Below are 15,638 nucleotides of genomic sequence, written 5' to 3'. Positions count from 1 at the left end.
AATGTTTATAAAAAAAAAATAATTTTAAAATCCTCTGGCATCTCACTTTTCTTCGGAGGTACGACGAGTGCAATTTGGACGTCTTGAGACATGGTAAAGAGTGTTTTTTTGAATGTCTCTTTGAATGAAATGTTTAAAGTTGAAAAAAAACAACAACATAAAAACAAAAACAGACAAAATGTAAAAGATTTAAAAAATTATCAAATGAATTTATATGTTTTCTTGACTTGTTACTACTTGGCTTCCCAAATTTTAAACTAGTAATAATCATCAAATGCTATTTAACTATTTATATAATCAACAAAAGATTACAATTAAAACTTTAATAAAATTCACTGTAACTTTATCTGCAAACAAATATTTTGAAACTGAAATGAATATCTTATACTTGTACAACCCAATCATTCTACCAAATAAACTGGTTTACCACAAAAGCTTTTGAATTACATCATTTCATTATTATAGTCAGTATATTTAGTATTATTGTTTTTTTTTTAAATGTATTACATTAAAAGTTGATTAACTATTACTATGACTTACATAGACGGCTATATAGACAACATACAAATAAGAAATGTTTGCAAATATATTTTAAAAAATGAGCAAAGATCAAAGAATAGAAAGTCATTGACATACTTCTGCAGTAATATCAGGTCTCATCTCCTGACGAACACTCTTAATACTTTGGGTGTCGATGCTGCTGTAATCTTCATCTGACGCCACACTGTCGTATAGAGGCTCGTCATCACTAATAGCACTGATTCTCTGGGAATTCAAACCCATCTTGTCTGAAAGAAGTATTAAGTTCATTTTGAAAAATCTCTGAACAATTTTTAGCTTTTCTACTACTGTGTTTTTCTTGGAGATCTAAACATACATTCCTGTGGCAGCGTAAAGAAAAGATCATTTTATGCTAGCAAAATGACTTAATTTTCCAGAGAAGGGCAGAAGGTGAACATATGATCTTCCTAATAAGCAGCCAAGAACTCCAACTACTCAGTCGCCTGTTTCCCCTGTAACATAGAGGGAGATATTGTTTTCAACAGTTAAATTCTTTACCTGGGTCTTTCAGTGCACTTGATGGGGCAGTTATTCCCGTCTGTCTCCGCCTTGCATCATGCAAGATATCCACAACCAAGGTAGTGAACTCTCTACAATTAAATCTTGCCAGTTTCTGGCGACCCTATGAAAGCACAAAGGAAAGAGAGTTGATTTTAGAACAGAGCCGAAAGTGCATTTACACAAAGGAAAGAGTTGATTTTAGAACAGAGCAGAAAGTGCATTTACACAAAGGAAAGAGAGTTGATTTTAGAACAGAGTCGAAAGTGCATTTAATTTAAAAGGGCATAAAAGGTAACAAGGATGGCTGCCTGGTTGTGCGGTTTGCGCGCTGGACTGTCGTTTGGATTTATCGATGGTCGAGGGTTCAAATCCTTGCTCGCTCCCATCCCCCGTCGTCCTGCGGGAGGTTTGGACTAAGACGTAAACTATCTTCAACTCTGAAGGAACATCCGAAACATGTAAAACATTTTACAAACTAACATTTTACAATAATTAAACCCCATAGTTTGTTGTTTGTTTTTTTTATCTATCTTCAGTAATCATTTTAGCTTTGTTTACAATGGAAATAGTTCTCACAAAACCTCCATAAACACTTTAGTGTTTCACAATCATCTGATAAATGGGAAACATGATAATTATGAACAAAACTGACAGCACTAGTCCTTAACCATTGCCCACTGGCAACACTACTTTTGAAAAAATGAATTCTAGACACTTTCTAGGCTATTATTTTAGTCGCAAACCTTGCAATGACAACAGATATTTGTATTGAAGAAATCAATCAATTATGTGATGGGCATACATTTAGCTACATAAATTCATCTAATAGCAATGTCTTTGATTTTGAAGATTAAGGATGAGTGCACTGTTTCACATGACAATGCCAACCCAGATGGAACCTGCATATTTAGGTTTCATGAAACACTATAAGCATCCAGCCTGGGTTAGGTGTGTTGATTGTACAGAACAAAACCAGGCTTTAGGCCAAATGTCAAACACAGGGGCTCAGTAGTCTGAGACGGCTGTAGACAGCAGATGGCTGTAGGTTTTATTTTGGAGTTTCTTGTCTCCTAGACTGGCTGCCGACAGAGAATATGGAACCGAGTCTGCCTCTCGACCGCAAATATAATTCCTTATAACAGCTTCATCTCGCAGAAACAGCTTACTCCAGACTGCCTGTTTTCCTTAAGGCCTCTCAAAGACCAGAACAATTTATCTAAATATTTTTTAAAAAGTACAACTGAACTGTAAGCATTATAAATTTAATTGAATACATTTCCCCCATATTTGTACACAGTTTTGAGCACTTTACCTGGTTTCTTGTGGTAGAGAGCTCTGGATTTACTGGGAGATGTGGGACTGTAAGCCTTTCACTCAATACTGAGGTGTGATCATGAGTTGACAGCCAAACTAAAAGATACACATCATATAGTAAGTGACAATACCTTGTGAAGCTTTAATGGGTAATGTAGCTTTAGTGCAAGTTGAATAGTTCAAATGTTATGAGAATACCATTCTTTGGAATAACTAATTATGTTTAGATACTAATTTACTTAATATCTGACAATTAAAATATTGTAAGTATCAAAATATTAGAACTATAAAAACATAGGTCTATGCCTTAAAATACCTATTACTTTCCATTACAGAAACCTGAACAATCTAATAAACCAACAATCACATCTAAATATCTAAATCTAAATGAAAACTTTTTTTTTACAAATATGCTCCATCCAGAAAACCATGACTATTATAAGAAGAAATATTAACTTATCAGGATCAGAAAGACAATTTTGAGTACAGTGGACCAGCTTCTCTGTTGATATTTTGATAAGGACAGCTACTGATCAAAGGTAGAGTGGAGGGATAAGGTTTCTCAAACCAAACCAGCATCTCTATAAAGTAAGTCACAGGACTAATGTATAGTTCATCCACTGTGGTTCGATTATGACCACTTTTGTCATCCAGGGGGCTGGAGGGCTTTCCACTGGGGTTTTGTGCCTCCTCGTGTGGCTGGTGAGACCTACATGAGCCCGGGCAGGTTATTCCAGTCATTGGCCTTGCTTTTTTTCTCTGACGCTTTTATTCTGCCAGCGCTGTTCTCTTACCCTCTGCAATTTGTGCGCCAGTTTTCACGGTGTGAAGCCATGATGCTCTATCATGTGCTTCTGGTGGCACGGTCAACACTGAAGGCTTTTTGGAGAGGCTTTGAGGGTGATCTAAGACAGCAAAAATAAAAGGTAACAAAAAAAAAACACGAACAATCAATATTATAGCGGAGACTTACTTGCATCATTCTCTCGCCTATCTACTTCATCATAGACATCCATTGCCAACTCTTCAAATAAATGGTTTGGAAGCTGAAACACAAAAAATGAGTCACGTCATGTACACCAAACAAAATACACTGGTTCGACAAAATAGAAAACACCAAACTGTGGGAGATGAGGTTCAGATCTTCGAGAGAAAGGAGAGATAAATTGGTCACACCCTTAGGAAAGATACTAACAGAGCTAGACAAGCCTTAGAGTGGAACCTCCGTGGCACAAGACGTAGAGGAAGACCAAAAAGAATGTAGCGACGCAGTGTACTAGATGAAGCCGAGAGGATAGGAAAGAACTGGGAAGCCATTAAAAAACCTAGAAAGAGAAAATGAAGAGTGGCATGTTTTTACTGAGGCCCTATGTTCCATCAGGAATGCAAAGGAACGATGATGATGTACACAAACTTCATTAAAATAAACAGAAAAAAAAAAAGTCTTACAGCTTGCAATTTTTTCCTGGCTTGTTTGGCAAGTTCTGATAGGTCAGCATTACTGAAAGGAAACAAAACAACATCACTTTCAATGCACATGATACTTTAGGAGCTTTTAAGTTTTAATTCTTGGCTTCAGATCATGGTCACTCAGACAAGCTTTGAAAAAAAAAACACTCAAACATACACATATAAGAAATAACCAGCTTACTTGTCTCCAAGTTCAGGAATTTTAAAATGTATTCCAGTTCTGTGATCTGTTGGTACAGACAGAAAAACAAAATGATACAAAGGATTAGTAAAACATTTCAAACAAAGTTGCCGATTCGTTCATTTTTTTCGTTTTGTAATTATTTACATCGTTAAAAATATGTAACAATTCCAGTCAATTTATTTAAGCAATGAACAAATAATAATTATTTTTTTTGCGTAAAAATTGTTACATCTAATTAAAGCATAAATGTCAATGACTTCTCAAAAACTAAATGTTACTTGAATATTGACATTCAAAACTGTAGATAATTGAAAATGAATAAAAACCAAAATGAAAACCTGATGTAAATGACTACAGCGTCAAACAAATTAATTTTTTTTTAATACAACTCTCTAATAAATCTTAGCATTAAGTCTAAGAAGTCTTTGAGCTTCTAGAATAAGCTTTCACTTTGTCAGACACTTCATACCTGGTTTGCGACCACAGATGTAGTATGTCAGCCTGTCAGTCAGTTCATACTGAAGTTCAACTATTCTGTCCGCCAGATCACAAAAACCTTCAACTCTGAAAAGATTAAAAAATTCAATTAGCGTCATCAATGCAATAATGGATTAACCTAGTAAAACCTAGTACAAGATTACTAAACACGTGTATAAAATGTTTATTATGTATTGTACTATGAGTCGAGAATGTTTATATAAAAAAAAAAAAAAAAAAGCAGAGTACTTAGCATAGTCATATGGAGTGCGTCCATTGGCATCTTTAGCTCCTGGATCAGCTCCATATACACACAGAAGTTCAACTTGTGATGTCTGACCAGCCTGAGCAGCTACATGAATAGGACTATTGCCCTTTTCCTGGGAATATTCAAACAATACTAAGTTGTTTTGTTCTATAAATGAATCGTTATAACCAATGTGGTGACACGGGTAGAAGTAGCAGTGTGTGTGTGATCAGCTGACACATGTGACTCAGGTCAGCATGATACTAGTGCTCAACTATGATGGAATGGACCTATAGGACAGTGTGCTGGTATGAACTCTCCACAATTAAATCACTTGGGATATGGTCATGTGATCATTTCTATTGTTTTCAAGAAGTATCAGAGCCACACGATTTGATTAAGACCAGGACAGATCAGCACAGCCAGACAGGCTGAAAATGTGAGTCCAGAAGCATCATGATTCCAAGATGAGACAGAGAAATAAACTAGTCAAGTTTAGTAAGGCAGTTGTACAGTATTTATTAATTATAAAAATATCATGTTATTTTGGAGCCTGTGTTGTCAAGTTCTTAAGCTGTTTATGTTACGTGCAGTGTTAGCAAAGAGCCTAATCATTAGAGAATCATAGCAGTATTAAAAAAAATACACCTGTTGTGCCCTGGTTATCTTTATTCTAGCTTATTTCTAATTACTGAGAAATTTTAGTCACAATTTTTGGCCATACTAGATTCTTTATCAAGAGGCCTGAACAAGACACTGGCCCCAAAACACCCCTATAGAAAGAAAACTACATGGAGAACTCCCTGATTTGGAAACCACTGCGCAGTTCATCTCGTATATTAATCTAGTCATCTGAACGCTCTAACAAAATAATGAAAACGAGGAAGAAGAAGAAGAAGAAGTCATACTAGAATTTAGTTCCAGAATTTAATAATTAACAGGAATCTATACAAGATATTTACAGTCTAAATAACACAATACAGTTACTGCTTACCCTGTAAAAATAGTTTGGGTCAGCCCCTTTGGACAGCAGACGTAGGCACGTCTCCACATTATTTGTTCGAACACTTGAGTGCAGTTCCTAAATAAAAGAACAGAATATTAAACAGTTATAAAAAAAGAATATTGGTATTATGTAGACACAGTACATGAACATCAAAGCTGGAGACTTTCCAACTATCCATTTCTCTTACCCTGCTAACATCATCTAAAGAGCTGGCATCACTGTCTTTATGTTTGTTCACAAATGACAGAAATTGATACTTGGCTCTGATAAAGTCTGATTTGTTCGGGCTGAAAAAAAAATGAATTTGAAAATGAAAAAAAGAAATCAATTATCAAATCGCAAAATTATAATTGTCAGCATCAAGTCATTTTTTTTTTAATTATTTTTTCTTGAATCAGTTAACTGGCATAAGGTATCTAAAAAAAGAATCTTTGAATAAAAAATCTGTAACAATTTTAAAATTACAAAATGTTTCTTACAAATATTTATCATTAAACACTTACTGCAGTGGGTCTCTGGGCCCAGGTTTTCGGCGACCGTGTTTATTTTGAGCAGGGTCAAGCATGGTATGCTCCCAGATATTATTGGCACCATTGCTGGCTAAATTGTAAACCATCTGAAAGACGAAATTAATACAATGCAGGAATTTTCAATAAAAATAAAAGACTTATGTAGTAAAGTAACCACCATTTCACTATTAATAGTTACAGTTTATTGTACTTATTGTAAACTTACTGTATGCTGACTTGCAGACCAGAGTCCTTTTTTAAGATTTTTCACTTGTGAAATATGACGGCCAAGACTGCGGTGAACACTACAGCATTCATCACAGATAAGGACGCCTCGATTGATTGATGCCCATGTTGGATCTGCAGATGAAAAGAACTATTAACATGCAATCAAACCTTGATATATTGAACTCAGTTTGTTTCTTATTGGTTTTTATTGATTCCAGTTTGTTTGTTTTTTTATTGATTCCCAGCCAATCTCCATTGTAATAATTGAGTTTTATATTACGTTTACTATGAGACTGTGGGTATATCAAATCTGAAATAATTTATCTAGTCCAAGTTCTTCTATCAAGATGTGGTTACATCAAACTTTTAGGGCATTCATCTAGTTGCTATACTTCTGTTTAGATACAAAACAAAAAAATATAGACTAGAAACCTAATCATTTTGAGAACCATTAATCTGAAAAAAAAACAACAACCAGCATCATTAAGACAGACACACTCCCATGAAAGCTATTTAGAAATGGATTTTTTTAAAATTATATATTACCATTTAAAAAAAGCTCTGTCCAAAATAGTAAAAAAAAAACAACAACTGACCAAGTTATTTTGAAATAACATCTTATCTTATCTTATATAATACAGACGTTACTTCAAAAAAGAAGATGATTATGTCCTATGTGAACAAACGATGAAGAAGAGTACCAGCATATATTAGTGTGATATAAATGAAACACAAACTACAATGCTTTACCAATATAAACAGAACACACAAAAGATTTGATAGCACTCTATATAGGAATTTTTTTTTTCTGGGCAAACATTATATTTTGATGTACAAAATGGGTAAGACTACTATCCTCACCTGCAGCAGTACAATCGGCACAAACTGGAGGAGGTCGCATGCTGCTCCTGGACATTGTCATCTTTTTCTGATCAACTCGCTTTGTTTTTGAATCCGTGGTGGTAGTTTAATATACCGAGCCCACTCAACTCAATCCTGAAACAAACACAAGAAATCCTCTCGAAACAAAATAATAGTTACAAGTAGAAAGGTTCACCTTTATGTTCTTGTGTTTTTAACTTAAGCCAGAAACAGAAAAAAAAAAAATATGACATGAAATTAGTATGACAGAAATGAGTATGAGAATGAGAAATAAGAATGACACTTGGGAAAAGGATTTAGACCAATTGTTTTTCATCCCAATCAAAGTAGTATTTTAAAGAAGAAAAAATATATCTAAGGTCAAGGTCAAGGATGTGAAGAACATTGTTCCAAAGATACACTGCTTCATACTAATTTTAGCAAAGGGAAGTATTAGAAATGTTTTTTTTTAAATTAATTTCAGGTTGAAGTCTTCTTATTTCAAGATAAGCATTCTGATGCAAATGATAACGTTTGAAAGGATCAGATCTGAAATCTGTTAAGGACTGAAATGATTACTCCTTGCTTAAAGTCTTTTAAGAATAGGTTTCTAAATATCAAAACAGAAAGAAAAAAAAAAAGGAAAGAAACAAATTTACCTTGCTAACTATTAGATTCTTATCCCTTCAAATTTAAATCCATGTTTTTAAATCATTCTCTTCACAAGAGGGTGAACTGTGGGTGGACTTTTGATCATGAGGCAGGAAACATTCTAAACTGATAGAAAATATTGGTAAAGGCATGAAGTTGTACAATTTATCTAAATTTAGTGGTTGCTGTTATAAAACAAAGATATAATGGTTGCATGGAAGTATAGGCTTTTTTAATATTATTAGCCCTCAGCCCCCTGGATGACAAAGTGGTCATCATCGAACCACGATGGACGAACTATATATATATATATATATATATATAATATTATTATGAATCTATGCTGGTCACAGTAAGAAACATCCAACAGTGATTTGGGTAAAAACAACAAAAAACAAGCAAAATATTAAAAATCCTTTTCTTAAAAAAAAAAACAAAGCTAATCTAAAAGGGGAAGAACTCTGTCCTAAAAGCTATATCTACCAATAATGTACAAGTTATTTCCCTTATCCATTATCAAACCAAATAATTCATTACCAATAATTAATTGACTAATTGAGTATTTTTGTTTATTGATTCATGTTTTTTTTTAGGTTTAAATAATTATTTAAACCATCAACTTGATCAGGGAATGTGTGAGGGAGAAATAGCATTAACAATAATTATTTAAGGAGACTAAACCCAAAAAATTTAGCCATAACTGTGAATACTGAAGTTTTAGTTTCCTTGTTGCAATTTAACTAAATAATGAATTACCAGTAATTAATTATCTAATTGATTACTTTTTTTTATTTATTCATATCTTGTCTTGTGTCAATGAGTAATTGTGCAAAGTTTCTGCTTGATTTGAGAATGGGTGTGACAGACAGTGAGTTGATATAATATAAAAGCTTTGTAAAAAAAAATCAGAAACACTGGAGGTCGTATAAAAAAAAAAACTTAAGGAAAAGATAATAAACATAGACAGCTCAAGGAAGGAACCTATTTGCAATTTGTTGAAAGTTTTAGCATTATGTTTTAGTTTCTGCACTTGATTATAATAAATGATAAATACATTAATCTACTTAATTGTGAGAATTTGTCTTTCTTTTCTTATATTAAATTAAAAATTAGCACAATATTTCTGTTTCAATTTCAATATGGTTGGGTGTGGCCAAGAATTATACTTATAAACATTTGTATGCATTCTGTAAAGAAATGCTTTTAAAAATAATTGGATGTTACGTCAACCTAATATATATATTTACATATTGTATGATCATTAATGTTGTAAGATATAAGAAATATTATTTATATTCTGCTCAATAAACCTCTTTGAAAGGCTTAACAAATTTAGAAGTTAAAGTGAAAAACATTTTTTTCAGGCAATTTGAGAAATGGGGACTAAAGATAGATCTCAGAAAGTACCAGAAGGTTATATTTCCCTGCAAGGCTCAATAGTTGAACCCTTCAGACCACCCCAGGATCAAATAAGTCTTGAATATAAATATTATTTAATAAACCTTTTTAACAAATGTTTAATTCAATTTGAAATGTATCAAATTTTTTTTTATCTTTGGGCTCACTTTCTTAAGAGCTGTGTGGAACAGTTGGAAAGAAGAAACACCACTATTCACAACTTAGTCCACTCTTTACATAGTGTTAGACAGTTAGTATTTTTAGTTTATGTAGAGATGCACCATAATTGACGGATTTTGAACGCGACTAGTGACGGTAGGACTTAGTTTGGTTAGAGGCTACTTAGAGACAGAAAATCAGTTGGTGATAGGATTTCATAAGGGTAGGACGTATTTTATCAACAGAGACTGTGGTTTTTTGCTGGATTAAACCTTTATATGAATTGTTCAACGGTTTTGGACTTCATTTCTTCACTTGTTAATCGTGAGTGTAATCTGTCCTGTTGGTTAGTCGCATTGAAATACACATGCACAAGAAACCCAGATATCTCCAGAGTAATCCTGTTGAAGTCAGACAGGCAACACTAACTACAAGACAGATAGGCATCAAAATAGTTATTTTTATCAGTCATGGATCTAGAGAGGTACCTTATTTAGAATAACCTATATAGAGTATAGTATTTATAATTTATATGGTATCTAGAATGTACTATAATTTTAATGTGTAAATCTCTACTAGATTTAGATCTAGATCTACTCTAGTTAAAGTTTAGTAATAGTAATACTGGCTAAGCCTATGAGTGACAAAGTCACTAACACGACTAACTTGACTAAGACTAAGACGACTTTCTTTAGATTGACTTTTGAGTCTTGACTGTTTACTCATACATAAAGTCACACCAGTCACAGAGTGACACTCATCAGTAAGTAAACTAACTCAACTTATTTATCTATAGATCTAAATCTAGATTATTCTAAAATCTAGATCAACTAAGTTACTGAGTTAGTAAATCTGACTAACTCAGTAACTCAGTAAGTCACACCATCACTAATCACTAAGACTAAGTGTAACTAGATCTAGATCTAATTAAACTATTAACTCCGTATTAACTAGTCTATATAACTAGTCAACTAGATTCTAGTTTCCAGACCTAGATCTAATTATTCTAGTGACAAGTCTAGTGAGTCTAGTAGTGTCACAGTCTAGCTAGAACTAGAGTAGTTTATGCTATTCGGACACATATAGGCCAAAATTTCAAAGTTTGACTTTGACATAGAAAAGAAAATGAAGTATCAAAATCTTCTTTAGATTTTAAGGAGAATAAGGATGACTACTTATATTTGTACCCCTAACCTATATTTGTTATTATATTAAGGTTAAAGAGGTCATGTGTTTTCATTTAATTCAGACAAATTTGACCCACATTATTTGATTCCGGACACCATAATTTATTTCAGATAGTCTCTATATTTAGGCATCAATAAACTCAGATTTAAATTCTATATTAACATTAACTAAATTTTAAGATCCCCAGGCATAGCCCCTCACATGAAATCATTAAGATGTTTTCAAATTATGCATAAATACAAACACAAAAAATAAAAATATAAACACACTTATTCTACCACAATTAGGTCACTGGGATAGTGATTGCTACACAGACTTTTAGACTTTTTATGTTTGCATGATTAGATGTGTGTTGAATGTTTGTGTTTTTTGTTTATTAATTTAGTAAATTTCTAATACAGATGATCTTTTGTAGCATAGTACAGGTTAGGATAGCCATTCTTGCCTAAATAGCTGAATCCTCTATATTCTCTCTCTATAAATCTAGATCTATCAGAAATTTCTATCTAGTAGGTCTAGATCTAGGTATTTAACTTCATTCAATGTACCAAGCTCACTCAAAATATTTGCCCATTTATTCTCTATTAAAAAAACAAAAACAAACAAAAAAATAATATAATAATATAATATAAGATCATTAACATTGATGTTCAAAACTGGCTGTTTGAAATAAATTTTGGTAAGAAAATCGTAACACCCTAATTTTTTTTGTAAGGAATCAAACAACTTGGCTTATAATCAAATAAATCAGCTCCAAAAACAGAATAAATATTGCTGGGATCATTAGCATCTAGACTTAGCCAACCAAAAACTAAAGTATAGTCTTAACCCTAAGAAGAGGTAAAGAAAATAAAGAAAATAACCGAAAAAACAACCTGACTTAGACATTTGAAATTCTTTTTTCTTACAATAAAAAGACAACTAAATGGAAGGAAATTGGGTCAGAATCATTGGAAAATGGACAAGCACATTATACAGCGCACTAGTTTCATATTAAATATCAAAATAAAGATTTAATGACCACAAAAACAGCAAGTGTCAGAATTCATGTAATCACTGTAATGTCTGAATTAAATAAACTACTCTAGATCTAGACTCTACTAGAGTTAGAGTACAGTCTACTACTAGTAACTAGAACTAGAGAAGTGTTAAGTGTTACTGTTTTAGTATTAAGTCTAAGTCTAATCTAGTCTAAGTCTAAGTCAACTTAATAAGTTAAGATTAAGTATTAAGACTAAACTAAGACAAGACTACAAGACTAAGACTTATTTATTATTTTTAAGAGTAATTAAATTTTAAAAGATTGAGTTGACTAGATTCTAGATTAACTTAACTTTAACTTAGACTTAGTTTTGACTTACTCAGTAACTCACTTAACTTAGTCTAAGTCTCGGAATTAGATTCTAGACTAACTGGGTAACTCTCAGTAACTCTTGTCTAGTAACACTCTTAGACTACTACTACTACTGACTACACTACGGACGGTCTAGATCTTATCAATCTTCTTAGACTTATATAATAATACAGATGTTACTTAAAGATAAAATAATTTAATGTTTTTTACAAATTCACAGATCAGAAAAATAAGCAGAATATAAAGAGTCGAAGCTAGCAATATTCATAAAAACATTAGATCTACATTTTATTTACACAGATTCTTTCATAGACGAAGATCCATTTTTTTTCCCTTTCAATTCTTCCTGGACATGACCAAGAATAAAATTGAATGTCGCAAACGATGACTCATTTGTTCATTGTAATTGTGTAATTCATCCTTTCCAATTAGATATAAACCAACAAAACAACATATTGCTTTTTTTGGTTCAAGTTAAGTTAAATTCAAGCTAGTTCCTATAGATGTATTTGTTTTATAAATATTCGATATACGTTTACGACTCTTAAAGATCCATTCGCGGCCCGGTGGTCGGCAGGCCCGGTGGTCGACATGCCCGAATCCTTTCTTCATTAGTTTAGTGCCTATCTAGATCTATAGATCTATCATAATGGTGTAAATGTTCTTTATCACTAACGGGTCGCGCGTGTTCTCGTAACGTATGGTCAAATTTGGATTTTAAACAAGTACTAGAATTCCAAGACAAGCCTTATTATTATTATATATTATCCGACAGTGACGCTGGGCAGGGTATTATTCCCACCTCGTTTTAAATAAAAGTCTGTTGGTTGTTGATTCTGAATGGGTGGAGGATGTCTGACATGGAGTCGTGCAATGTCCTGCCTGTGTTTCCAATGTAGATCATTTGACACCTTGAGCATATTATCGCATATATAACCCCTCTACTATTACATTTAAATTTACCACTAATCTGATGGTCATTTTAGGACAAGTGATGGTGAAGTGATTTTTGAAGTAACGTCTGTATTATATAAGATAAGGTGTAGTCGAGACCATTTGTTATAAAAGGCATGTACACTGACATGCAACGTCACAATCTATGGGCAGTTTAGCCCAATAGTTCGTTGCCACGTCACAGGTCTGTACGACGTAGATGTTAACAAGAGAATTTTTGGCTAGGTTTGGGCAGGACACGTATCCCGTATGGGGGAAGAACGTATGCCAAAGGCAGTCTTTCTTTGGTGAGCTGAAAGATTGTTGACGTAACAGAGGTGCCCCACGGAAATGCTTTAAAGATCACTGGCTTTAAATGACATAGAAAAGATCCCCTGGCTGCAGGCGGCTTCAGAACGAGACAGCTGGAGATCACTTACAAAGGCCGCGGGATACACATTTGAGACCAAAAGAAAATCCGCTGCTGAGGACAGCAGACGTAGACGGTGCAAAGAGAACGAATTGACCACCAGCGTACAGCTGCTATGTCTGCGCTGGATGTGGCTGTAAAGTTTGCCTCCTTTCTGTCTTGTTGTGGGTGTGCAGTTGACTAAATTCGAATAGATTTGTTCGTCGGTTCTGACAAGATTTTTTAAAAAACTAGGACACTGAGCAATTATTATAAATAATGTAGGCCTAAAGTTTTGTTTTTTGCTTTTTTTTATTTTTTTTATTTTAGATACCACTGAGTTGAGACATTATTATTATTATTATAGCTTTTATATAGCGTTACTTTCATGCTTATAGCAATCTCATTTGTGGACCAGTGGGGGGAGGGGGTATCTAGGAGTTGGTTTTCCGTGCTGCCTTTAGGCGCTCAGTAAACACAACTCGAGTCGGGTGTCTCGAAAACCCCTTCTAGGTAGCCAAGATCAAGCTTCCCATTTGTATTTGCTGCCTTTAGGTGCTCAGTAAACACAACTCGAAGTCGAACCTCGAGCCCCCTTCTAGGTAGCCAAGCCAAGCCAAGATCAAGCGCACTTAGCCTCTCGACCACGCTTCTGTGGAAGTTCTAACATTTGTCTCGAGACCTTTTACTTGTGTTGCTACCCCCCCCTCTCCACACACATCGTGTTACTGGTTTAGACTAGAAAATATGAAGAATTTATGTCCTAAGTACCTGGTCGTGTGGAGGTGCGGTGGCTGAGCGGTAAAGCGTTTTACTTCCGAACTGGGGTCCTGGGTTCGAATCCTGGTGAAGACTGGGATTTTTAATTTCGGGATCTTCGGGCGCCTCTGAGTCCACCCAGCTCTGACTAATGTTGGGAAAAATTAAAGGCGGTTGGTCTTTGTGCTGGCCACATGACACCCTCGTTAACCGTAGGCCACAGATTCAGATGACCTTTACATCATCTGCCCGATAGACCGACCACAAGGTCTGAAAGGGGAACTTTACTTTTACCTGGTCGTGTGGTATGCGCGCAGGACTGTTGCCGTCTCGATGGTCCCTAGTCATATCTACCCGCTGCCATCCCTAACCCTCGTCCTGCGGAAGGTTTGGACAGGAAGTAGATTATCTTCAACTCTGAAGGAGCATCCAAAACATGCCAAACAGTTCACAACATATAACACATTAAAAAAATAATTCTCGATCACTAAGATTTCCCCCATGTTCACCAGTCCTGCACTTTGCAACCCCAGTATAATCAACGGTCACATCGCGATGGTCTATTGACCTGGTCATGTATCGCTAATAGTTGAAGAGTCGGAGTTTCCGAGGTCAGTCAGAACGTCCATTGTTTCGTTATTGTTACGTGCGCATGTTAGTGTAAATGTGGAACGGTGCGAATGCGTGTTGAAAGGAGGGGAGAGAACCAAAAAGGAGAAATAGAAACGAAATAGTGTTCTAGTGTTCATGAAAATTAAATGAGTTCTAAACGATGACGTTGTTGTTTTAGTGTTAATGTACTTTTCAAAGAGTCTCATCTTATAAAGGAACGTAACAGTTATATTTAATTGATATATCAATTTCTCTCGTTAAAAATTATTACAGGTACATAGTGCTGTCATTCTTTAAGTAAGCCTAAAATGTAGGCTATAATATAATATTAATAGTATAAGCATCATTCATTATTTCAAAACTTAGCTTCACATTTGAAATTACTGTAGAAAAAATATTACAGGTACATAGTGTTGTCATTCTATAAGTAAGCCTAAAATGTAGGCTATAAGCATCATTCATTATTTCAAAACTTAGCTTCTCATTTGAAATTACTATACTTAGAAGGCTTACATTTCGAAATGCATAAGCATTGGCCTGGCGTCTACAGCCGTGACCTCCGTGACTACAGCGCACTCAGTATCATCGCGCAGGGATCAAATCAAGTCAGACAAAGAAGGGATCGACGCGGGACTTGTCGTCTGATGCCGATACTGAAAGGCAAAAGACAATCGAATCAAAAGTAAACTCCTTCGTGGTCAAACGTTGAGCAAAAGTTGTAGGCCTACATGTACAACAGAGTTGGTAAAAAAAAAATATGTTAAGTATTTATTTTCATTCTTACTTACTTCCTGGTCACATGACTCTTTATACCGGG

At 34.4% G+C, this 15,638-nt stretch overlaps 1 protein-coding gene across 9 annotated transcripts in view; it reads right to left on the bottom strand.

Moving 5' to 3' along the window:
* The window catches only part of LOC106064043 (ARF GTPase-activating protein GIT2-like), a 34,149-nt gene extending 21,653 nt beyond the window's left edge, over window positions 1-12,496 (bottom strand). For 3 of the 9 annotated variants that reach the window (XM_056005938.1, XM_056005946.1, XM_056005948.1), the window contains exons 1-16: window positions 12,394-12,481; window positions 8,018-8,135; window positions 7,359-7,493; window positions 6,496-6,629; window positions 6,264-6,376; window positions 5,948-6,047; window positions 5,749-5,835; window positions 4,757-4,887; window positions 4,500-4,594; window positions 4,028-4,073; window positions 3,826-3,877; window positions 3,350-3,422; window positions 2,375-2,472; window positions 1,060-1,183; window positions 637-788; window positions 47-118 (exon numbers count right to left, since the gene is read on the bottom strand). In XM_056005938.1, the coding sequence (XP_055861913.1) occupies window positions 47-118; window positions 637-788; window positions 1,060-1,183; window positions 2,375-2,472; window positions 3,350-3,422; window positions 3,826-3,877; window positions 4,028-4,073; window positions 4,500-4,594; window positions 4,757-4,887; window positions 5,749-5,835; window positions 5,948-6,047; window positions 6,264-6,376; window positions 6,496-6,629; window positions 7,359-7,419 (1,338 nt within the window). In that variant the 5' untranslated portion in view covers window positions 7,420-7,493; window positions 8,018-8,135; window positions 12,394-12,481. Of the gene's footprint in view, window positions 1-46; window positions 119-636; window positions 789-1,059; window positions 1,184-2,374; window positions 2,473-3,349; window positions 3,423-3,825; window positions 3,878-4,027; window positions 4,074-4,499; window positions 4,595-4,756; window positions 4,888-5,748; window positions 5,836-5,947; window positions 6,048-6,263; window positions 6,377-6,495; window positions 6,630-7,358; window positions 7,494-8,017; window positions 8,136-12,115; window positions 12,336-12,393 lie in introns of those variants that run through there. The other 6 variants (XM_056005945.1, XM_056005947.1, XM_056005939.1 and 3 more) reach the window with 5 other exon arrangements.
* Window positions 12,497-15,638: the final 3,142 nt, after the last annotated feature.

This window comes from Biomphalaria glabrata, chromosome 12 (assembly GCF_947242115.1).
Source record: "Biomphalaria glabrata chromosome 12, xgBioGlab47.1, whole genome shotgun sequence".
NCBI lineage: Eukaryota > Metazoa > Mollusca > Gastropoda > Planorbidae > Biomphalaria > Biomphalaria glabrata.
The sequence above is the reverse complement of the archived record's forward strand: the minus strand, read 5'-3'. Positions and strand labels throughout refer to the sequence as shown.